General features: G+C 46.1%; 1 protein-coding gene across 1 annotated transcript in view; it reads left to right on the top strand.

The window, feature by feature from the left end:
* The first annotated feature begins 1576 nt into the window (after nt 1-1576).
* The window catches only part of LOC119976205 (transient receptor potential cation channel subfamily V member 6-like), a 76167-nt gene continuing 67016 nt past the window's right edge, over nt 1577-10727 (top strand). Inside the window, exons 1-3 of the mRNA XM_038816517.1 lie at nt 1577-1611; nt 2369-2463; nt 9102-9224. Of these exons, the coding sequence (XP_038672445.1) occupies nt 1577-1611; nt 2369-2463; nt 9102-9224 (253 nt within the window). The remainder of the gene's footprint in view (nt 1612-2368; nt 2464-9101; nt 9225-10727) is intronic.

Genomic DNA, 10727 nt, shown 5'->3' with positions numbered 1-10727 from the left:
CGACAAGCCAAAGCTGATTCAGGCAAGCCAGACATGACTCCAGAGGGGGAGCGCCGCAAACTCAGTGACGGCACACTCAAGGAAACAGCAGATCCCACAAAGCACCATGACATGAGTAACTGTGTGAAGGACTCGTATTATCCACAGACTGTGGTCCTTGAGCGCAGCAAACACGACAGCAAAACCACCAAACACAACAACAACATCAAAGACCATAACAAGAAGTGTACCAGAGGCAAAAATGTCGACAACAAGCACGATAAACACAACACACTGGAACAACGACTGGTACGACATGGTACAACTCTGCCCATGAGGGACACTATTCCTGCTCAGCTCAGTACAATGACACACCATGGCAGGACGATGCATCTTCCCAATTCACGTTTGCTGCAGTACCAACAGGCAATCTGGCTTTCAGGACAGATGCCATCAAACGTCGCTACCACAAGCATCGGAAGAAAAAAAGACTCCAAATCAGACAACAAAGTGATGTGACCACTTCTTGGTTCCTTACGCACAGGGACACTGACGGCGATTACAAAGCAATGCCACCATCAACATCACCACCTCACCAACCAAACAAGAAAGACACTCGACCATAATAATTAATGAATTTTGGACTCATACATATGATTTGGACTTATTGTTTAATGATTACTGTTATCATAACTTGTACAAAGCATCACTTATCTACCTGTTTTTGTTCAATTTTCTTTAACACTGTACAGAAAATATGTAACATGAAACAAAGGGGATGTGGTGATATGCATCACTGTAAATACACAAGGGGTTAATGTAAATACACGTGGACTCACTAGACACTAGAGGGAGCCCAAGAGACATGGCACACAGACATTCATCCAATAGGTCAGTAAGATAGGACACGACCAATGGGCATTCACGATACACACAGAGGTGACACCACCACAGGAGGACATTACACCAACCCATCGCATTTGGTGCAAGGGCGGAGAATCCAATTTCACGCCGAAATCGGGCCCGGCGCTGGTCCGGCGATTCTCCGGGACCCGAGAATCGGCATGTTAGCAGAGTACACTGCTTGGCTGGGGGGCCATTGCCAGAGGCCTGCCCAGCTTTCCTCTGCTCCCAACCGGTCGAGTTCCTAACGGCGTGGTTCTAACCACCTATCGTCGTTCGGGAAGCTCGCTTGGCGGCTGCAGGCTGGGGCGGGGGTATTGGACACCGGGAGGTCGGGCGGGGCCTTATGGACAGCCGGGGGACAGATCAGGCCAGTCAGATCTTCGGGGGGGGGGGGGGGTGGCCGATCGCAGGGGTTGGGGGGGGGGGGCTACACTCTTCTTCAGCTGCCTCCGCGGTCCGTGTCTGCCATGGTGCTCAGCGCAGCCGCTGGAGAATCCAGCTGCCTGTTTTTGGCCTTTCGCGATAATTTGTGGCCGCTGTGGGATTTGTGCCTGTGACTAATGGACCTGCAAAATGGTGGCCAATATATTTTGATTCTTGAAGTAATGTTTCTGAATTAACTTTCCCTCTTTCTTCTTTTTAAAGGAATCAACCAGTTTCAGAGCTGTTGAAAGTAACTTACAAAGTCCTCATGTATATCACGGTGAACATGAACGATACTGCCAGGTAACAAACTTAAAGACCTTAAGAACAAATTTACTGCAAAGCTGAGCCATGCAGCAACCTGTAGAAACAATAGTTAGAATTTAGTAGAACATCTTGATGGGGAGCAACTGAGCCCAAGAGGTTTATATGAGTTGCAATTAAACATTTAGGAAATAAAACAGCATTGGTTGAAAAGCTTGCGAATATCTTTGTGACTTATGTTATGTGACTAACCTTATGAATTTTTGTTTTTGATTTTCCATCTGGATATTAAAAAATGAATTTAACATTGAATGGTTATGGATGATGTTTTTAAAATAATGGGACTGGGTTTCTAAATGCAAGCTTCCAACATGAAGCTCATTCATCAACTGAACTGAGCCGTTAATGTTTTGCTGGAATAATTATGCTGAATTTTGGAAGCCTGATTGTTGTTTCTATGGTAGGGGAGAGAGGGTGGTACTGCTAACAGATAAACACCAGGAAGGGGTTACATTTCAATTTTTACTTAAGTTGTCACATAGTGTAAAAAAATCTTGTGACAATTTTCTTATCGCAATTTTGATCGAGTTTTATTTTAAATGAGTCTGTACCATACCTTCAACATTTTAATAGTCTGGGTATTGATCCTTCGAATAAATCACGCATCGAAGAAGGGAGAAGCATTTGTTTTAGAACTGTTTGAGATTATCTGGCATTAAGTACATTTTAAATGGATTTGAAATGACTCAAATGTTTCACTCCTTGAATAAATACAGAAAGAAATGTGTTTTTGCAGGCATGGAAGTGAGTTTTTTAAAGCAGCTCACATAAATGACACTGTCAGCATGAAGTCCTTGTTAACAAGTAAAGATTTTGATCCTGCCATTCGAGGTGTGTTTAATAATAGACTATTGCTCTCTGCATTTCATTTGTTCCTCCCCATTTGTGCTCCCCTCTCCACTTGCATTAAACTTCCATTGCGTTTGCCTTGGTAGAAGCAGTCGATAACTGAATATTAACAACAGTAAGAAATGGATTTTGATTAATTTGTTCATGTTATTCTCCTTCTCCATCTATTCTGTCCCAATCCCTTCTCCAACTATATATATATAACTGATTACATTTCTATCCCTCAGCACTGTGGCACTGTGGCTAGCGCTGCTGCCTCACAGCGCCAGGGACCAGGGTCCAGTTCCGGATTTGGGTGACTGCGTGGGTTTCCTCCGGGGGCTCCGGTTTCCACCCACAGTCCAAAGATACGCAGGTTAGGTGGATTGGCCATTCTAAATTGCCCTTAGTGTCCAAAAGGTTAGGTGGGGTTAAGGGGATAGGGTGGAGGAGTGGACCTAGATTGATGCTCTTTCAGAGGGTCGGTGGTGACTTGAAGGGCCGAATGGCCTCCATCTGCACTGTAGGGATTCTATGATACAGACTTATCCCAACATCTCTCTATTGAAACACTATTGCTGCTTGATGATATATTCATATTGTATATAGAGGGCAATCAATAGAACTTCATGATGTACAAAATTTGAGCATGAGGGACTGCAGGTAACTCATGAGCACTGGAGGGGTTAGGTTCTCATTTTAAACAGCTTAATCTTCCACGTTTTCAATTCCCCAAACTATGGTGTTAAAAAGTCAAATTATGTGTTTTTTATTGAATTCTATATTCGATTTTAGTCGGAGCTTTTAAAATTCACCCTCTCTTCCCATTTTTCCTCCACTTTCCTACAAATTGGTTGTTAGTGCATTTCAACTCAGCATCTTGCCTCGAACATGCCTAAATGGTAAGTGTTGTTCTTCCGGATTGTGTTGGGTACCGCTGGAGCTTTGCAGTAGGCCCAAGACTGACATGTGGCAGAACCCTACCCCTTCGCCACTGGGCCACCTGTCCCTTGCTATTCAGTTGGTCCCATTAACACATTCTATTTTCCCACCTTTTGTCACTATTAGCAATCTTCATCCCATAATAGTACCATTCACACTCTCTTACGCCCGGGACGAATTTGTCAGTATCTCCCTTAGCCGACCTATCCCTGTTCTTCTATTCTGCCCCACCTCCTCTGACCCCTTTGCAACTACATAATTCTTTACACCTCTATCTTTCTTCAGTTCTGTAGAAGGGTCATTTAAACTTGAAACATTAACTCTGTTTCTCTCCACAGACCTTGCCAGACCAGCTGAGGTCTCCAGCATTTTCTGTTTCCATTTCAGATTTCCAGCGTCCGCAATGTTTTGCTTTTATTTGGTGAATCAGTCCATTCGGAGTCCTTGGTCCTAATATCTGATCACCAAACAAAGTTGTCACTATTTACCCCTTCGAAAATTTGCTGAATCTTGGGAACTTCTCCGAGAATCACTTGGATTCCCTCATAATCCTATTTTTGAGTTTTTCTCCGTAACTATAATCTCTCAATCCTGATTTCATTCAGGTGAATCTCACTGTTCGTAAACCGTGCTTGTCAACCATTCGGTCCATCTCCCGTTGGAAGACCGAGACCCCATTTGTGACACCGAATGGAACCCTGAGGAAGTGGTAGAGGCTGCCTCAAACGCGGTGTACTTGCGGTCACTCGCGCGGATGGGCAGCTGGTGGTAGGCAGACTTAAGATCCACCGTAGAAAAGACTTTGTACTTCACGATCTTGTTAAGCAGGTCAGAAATACGGGGGAGAGGATACGCGTCCAGCTGCGTAAACTGTTGATGGTCTGACTATAGTCAATGACCATCCGATTTTTCTTCCCAGTCCGAATTACCAGCACTTGGGCTCACCAGGGACTGTTGCTGGCCTCAATGACTCCTTCCTTAATGAGCCTCTGGACCTCGGACTCGATGAAGGTCCGGTCCTGGGCACTGTATCGTCTGCTCCTAGTGGCTACAGGTTTACAATCTGGGGTGAGATTAGCAAACAAGGAAGGGGGGGTCCACTTTGAGGTACGCGAGGCTGCAGACAGTAAGGGGGGGAATAGGGCCGCCGAAATGGAAGGTCAAGCTCTGCAGGTTGCACTGGAAATCCAGGCCCAAGAGTGCCGGAACGCATAGACGGGGGAGAATGAGGAGTTTGTAGTTTTTGAAAACCCTCCCCTGGACCGTGAGGTCTGCTATGCAGCACACGGTGATCTGGACGGAGTGCGAACCCGAAGCCAAATCGATCTTATGCTTGACTGGGTGGATGGGGAGCGCGCAGCGTCTTACCATCTCGGGGTGGACAAAACTTTCCATGCTCCCGGAGTCCAGTAGGCATTTAATCTCATGCCCGTTGAGCTGGATCGTTGTCGTAGTCTTGGCGAGCGTGCGTGGTCGCGACTGGTCGAGTGTGATGGAAGCAAGTCATGGCGAGAGTTCCAGATCATCCTCGGTGGCAGAGTAATCGCTGGCAGGGCCTTCCGTGTTGGCCCAAGATGGCGGTGCCCAGAGTCCGCACGTGGAATCGGGGCCCCAAGATGGCGGCGCCCAGGACCCGCACGTGGAGCCGGGGCCTCAAGATGGTGGCGCCCATGACCCGCACGTGGCGTCTGGGACCCAAGATGGTGGCGCCCGTGAGAACCTAGTGGCGGCTGGGGGCAGTGTCAGCGCCGTCTGCGGGCCGGTCAGGGCAGCCGGGAGCGCATAGTGAGGACCGTGGGCCGGTCGCGGGGGCCGGGAGGCGAGCCGGAGAGGTCAGTGTGCAGCGCTGGGCCCTGGGAGGGCCCGGGGGGGGGGGGGGGGGGGGGGGGGGGGGGGGGGGGGGGGGGCGATCCGCGGTCGCTGCGCGGAACAGCAGCGACCGACTTGGTCTGGCAGACCACAGCGTAGTGGCCCTTCTTCCCGCAGCTCTTACACAGAGCGGAGCGGGCTGGGCAGTGCGGGCGGGGGTGTTTGGAGAGGCCGCAAAAATATCAGCGGGGCCCCGTTAGCTTGTCGGAGCGTCCCGCAGCGCAGGCCTGGGGGGGTCGGGGTCAGCGGAGGACAGAGCCTGCCATGAAGTCCAAGGGGTTGCCGCGCAGCCGGGGGCATATGCGCGGGCGTTCAGGTCGGCGACCTCCAGGGAGGCTGCGAGGGTCTGTGCCTCAGCTAGGCTGAGGGTGTTCTTCTCTAGCAATCGTTGGCGGATAGAAGGGGACTGCATGCCGGCAACGTAAGCGTCTCTAATTAAAAGTTCCATGTGCTCTGTCGCAGAAACTTGTGGACAGGCACACATTCTCCCTAGAGCCATGAGGGCCTGGTAAAACTCGTCGAGTGACTCACCAGGGAACTGTTGTCTAGTAGTCAGGTGATGCTGTGCATATACTTCGTTGACCGGCCGGAGAAAGTGTCCTCTCAGGATATCCATGGCCGCTTCATAATCATTTTCGTCCTCAATCATTGAGTATACCGCCGTACCCACGCACGAGTGGAGGATGTGGAGTTTCTGCTCCTTGGTGGGTTTGCTGGCTGCAGTTGTCAGGTAACTGTTGAAACATGCCTGGCAATGTTTAAAGATTGCAGGCGCATTTGAAGCATGCGGGCTGATGCGGAGGCAGTCAGGCTTGATGCGTAGCTCCATTTCAAAATTCTAGCTGATTAAATTGATGTACTATCAATTGGACGCAAGGCACGATGAAGGTCCAAACTTAGGCTTTAATCAGCTAGTTGTTAGCCCGGTGGTCGACTACAGAGAAAGGCCGACCGCCGGGAACTCTGGTTACATATTCCCCGCCTCGGAGGCGGGGTCTACTTGCCTCTCGACCAATTGGTGAGCAGTCCCATGACTAGTCCCAGCCAATCAGACGAGAGGCACATGACCAGCCAGAGCCAATGGGAAAACCAATGCTCTGCACCAATGGCAGTGCTCCCATTCATACTACCACAGGAGGCCCGCCATGACTTCCTCCACCCCTCGCTTTGGCTACAGGAGGTCCAGCATCTCACCACTCCGGTTTGGGAGGTGGTGGTAGTGGCAGTCAGTGCCAACACTGCATAGACAGGGTCGGACATTCAGTGCAGGAAGAAGATGAACGATCTTTCATGCTGCCAATGAAAGTAAATCACCTCATGACTCTAAACTTACACTGACCAGCCCAGCACACATCACTGGAGCCTCACTCACTGACGGAGCAAGGCACATCACCACTCACTCTCTCACCCATTCATATCTCCATCTGGTCTCATTTCCTCTGGAGATAGCTTCCTCTGCCCTCACCAGCTGGAGGCCACTTGCACAGATCAACATGAACCCACCTACACACCCTGGGATACCCCCATTCCCCAGTACAGCTCTTCCCTTGCGACCTCTTCCCTTGCCTGAGACCACCTTTCCCCCTGTTGAAGCGAGCCCTATAGCCGTTGAAAAGTCACCCCTGCTTTCCTGCTGGTTGGGTAGGCAGAAACTTGCCCATGTGATCCAGAAAAGCAATGTGGTGCTGCCTGAAACCAGGCAAATTAACCTCCAAGTCCTGAGTGAACTGAAGGTTACCTGGTGCATATCACTTATGTACAGTCGTGAAACGTATCAAGGTATAATCATGCTGATGTGGGTGCATGATTCAACGCGGGGTGATGTTTCCGGCGAGCAGGTTTATAATGTGATCTTAATGTATTGAAATTGGTGTCCCGTTGCGCGGTGGCTTGGAACACGGCCTGCCATTGACTGGTGGAGCAGGCTGTGGCAAACTGATTTCACAATGACGTGAATGTGCCTTCTCACCATATTATTTGCTCACGCCACCAAACATGCCTGCCACAAACTAGAGCGGAAAACCTTGTCCAGTGGTTCATAAAGGCCATGTTATTGCTGCGGGCTGTAATATTGTAGGGGTCCGGTTTAGCTCAGTGCGCTAGAGAGCTGGTTTGTGTTGCAGAACAAAGCCAGCAGCGTGGGTTCAAGGCCTCTCGCTTGAGGTGTGATGACCCTCAGGTTAAACCATCACCAGTCAGCTCTTATCTCAAAGGGGAAAGCAGCCTATGGTCATCTTGGACTACGGACTTTCTTATTGCAGATCCTAATGGACGCATGGGCACTTTCAACAAAATCTCAATTTTGCAATGCGAAAAATTGTAGTGTCTTCTAAACGTCTTCTGAATTCCACAGGAATTCCCCGAGAGAAGAGAAGGTGCTCAGTATCAGTAAGCTTCTTGATGTGTTGCACCTTTATGACTTGATGGATGTTATTGATGCCCACTATGGCAACTTGGAATAGGTAGTAGACATTGTGTCGAGGAAGTGCCGTTGAAGACGTTTTGGCAATTTCTTAGCCATGCTAATATATAATGTGGGTTAACAGCAAACTCCAGAAAAATAGCACAGTTCCATCATTTCTTCCTTGGTGAAGCAAAGCATTTTTCTGTGGTATTCCCAAGTTGGTGTGTTTAATCTCTATGCTTGGACCCATTCAAAAGAATTCAAAAAGAGACAATTAACCTTCAAGTTCCAAAGTCAGGACGTTTTATTTTAATTGTGACAATCAGCAATCTTGTTCTCTGGGCCAAACAAAAGCCCCATTTCTCACAACTTGCTCCTCTGAAAGATCCCCTTTAGGAAGTTGACTGAGAAGTGCATTGTCACTGGGGAACTCTGACTGATGACTGTGACTCGGCAGAACAGCCGGAGAAAACTGCCGATGCCATTTAACACAGTTCTTCCGTTTCCTCAGCGTTTCCAACGAAGTTAAGGCAGATGAGGAGGAAACACCTGTAGAAATTTACGGTCCAATTCACTAGGCTACTTGGAAGGTGCTTCAATGTCACACTGTCGGGCATTCTCCTGCTCCAACCTGACAGAAAGGCACTCATCGACCTGAAAATATCTACTACAATGTTTATTTTAAATTTAGAGTAGCCAATTATTTTTCTTTTTCCAATTAAGGGGCAATTTTAGCATGGCCAATCCGCCTAACCAGCACATCTTTGGGTTGTGGGAGTGAAACCCATGCAGACATGGGGAGAATGCGCAAACTCCACACGGACGGTGACCCAGGGCCGGGATTCGAATCCGGGTCCTCAGCGCCGCAGTCCTAGTGATAACCACTGCGCCACATGTTCACTACAATGTTAGCACCATTCAACCTGAAAGTCTTGGGAAGAAAAATGTAATATAATCATATAATGATGCAGCATGGAAGGAGGCTATTTGGCCCATTGTGCCTATACCGGCTCTTTGAAAGAACTATCCAATTAACCCCACTCTGATGCTCTATATGTTGGAGAAATGCAACTCTTTCTACAATCCTCTTATCAGCACTGTGACTGGTCCTGAGAACTGAACAAACCACTTTTCAAAAAAAAAAAATTGAACAAGACATGGTTGAATAACAAGAATATATGTATTGATTTATAATGCCAGCATCCATGTTACAAATGTATAGATAATGATATTGCCAGCTGGCTAGTTAGAAGAGGACATTAATTTTCATAATGCTAGATATACTAATGGCAAACATTTGTTCCTGAATCATTTTATTTTATTTGTACAAACTGTAAAATGTACGTTGTAAAATATATATCAGCAATGTTTTGGCATTCCACTAAGTATTTGTTCTGAAACTGAAATTCGCTAATATAATTTAAAGGGAATTTAGAAGAAACAATACTACATACAGCATTATTAAATGGAAATAAGGAAATCGCAGAGTTCATTCTGGATATGATGCCATCACTGATCAATGAACCAATGACGTCTGATATGTACAGAGGTAAAATGTAGCAATGGCGTTCTCTTTGTTTATAGAAATAGTTCTGACTGTGTTAAAGATGATAGACAAATGCAAGGTGTTGTTATTTTAATATCTTATTTTTAGACTCACTCGAATTCAAATCCTGGCTTATATATATTTATCAAAAATGAACACATTTGGAAGATAAATTAAGTGCTAATTTTTACCTATTTAACTGGTCATGATGCTATGGAATATTGGTTTACAGATGCTTAATGTAGTCAACTGAAAATTGTTTATCGTTAATGGAGGTCTTCTAAATTAAAATAACTGTTTCTCAACCTATTTCAAGGCCTATATATATGAGGTGAAAATGCCATAGCAGTGCTATCAAATGATGCAGTTGATTAAACATTGGTCTTTCACTGATAACATGTGGATCAAACAAACATAGGATGAAAGTCTCCTCGATTTTTTGGCTGAAAGAGTTGTGTAATGTATTGGGACTGTCTCGCTTCCTAATATGGCATTGAATTGCAACACAAAATAGTTCCCAATTCGCCACAAAATGGCATTGTCACTCAGGTGGGCCTCAGGATGGTTGATGTCGGAAAATCAAAGAAATGTCACACTAGTGTTTTGGCAAGTGCTCTCCCGAAGTTGGGCTGAAGCACACTGCAGTTGAGTTTCTGCTTGTTTACACCAATAATTTCAGTGCAACATGGGTGAAATCGTTGCTGCAGGGTGGAAATTTTAAAAATGAGGTACGTCTAAAAGCACTTGCAAATGTGGCTTCTGCCATCTTTTGCATGAATTCAAGGTTCAATTCTCTTGGAAAAGATTTTGCCCACAAAACTGGTCAGGACCCTCGGACTAAATTGCAAGTTTAAGCCAATTGTGCTGGCTCCGGAATGCTCTTCAAATAGTGCTTTCAGGAGCCAACTCAAGACGCTTCTGTTCAACTTAAAATCCTACGGGAAACTGAAACTACAGGCCGACCTGACCCCTCCCCTTCATTACATCCTAAACTTAAGACATTTTACTGTCTCCTCCCACAAGATGTCTCATGACCTGATTTGCCAGCACCAAAACACAATTCCTCATAAATTATCTACACCCATGGACTCTACAAAATCCAAAACAATATTCCATCAGTCCACTACATGTAAACAAGTAAATAGTTACAATTAATGATCACATCATGTTTACAACCCCTTAATCACAGCTTTAGCAGACACACTAGCTGTATGCATCCTGAACCAGATTTTAATAACCTTACTGCTACAAATATAAAATATAATAATTTCTTACATTCATCACAAGATAAACCCAGTTTCAGCTGTATTAGTCAAATGCACTGCTTAAATATTCAAATAAATTATTTTTAATGAAAAGCAATAAAGAAACAATTGCATTCTGTTGTGTAGCTCAATTGCATGGGTTCAAAAAATAATTTCCTCCTGTGATTAAGCAAATTAATGTTATTGCACACTGAAACTGCAACATAACCAATGCAATTTCAAGTGCCTTTTGGGCACAATT

This window comes from Scyliorhinus canicula, chromosome 13 (assembly GCF_902713615.1).
Source record: "Scyliorhinus canicula chromosome 13, sScyCan1.1, whole genome shotgun sequence".
NCBI lineage: Eukaryota > Metazoa > Chordata > Chondrichthyes > Carcharhiniformes > Scyliorhinidae > Scyliorhinus > Scyliorhinus canicula.
Note: the sequence above shows the minus strand (reverse complement) of the source record. Positions and strands in the feature narration are given on the sequence as shown.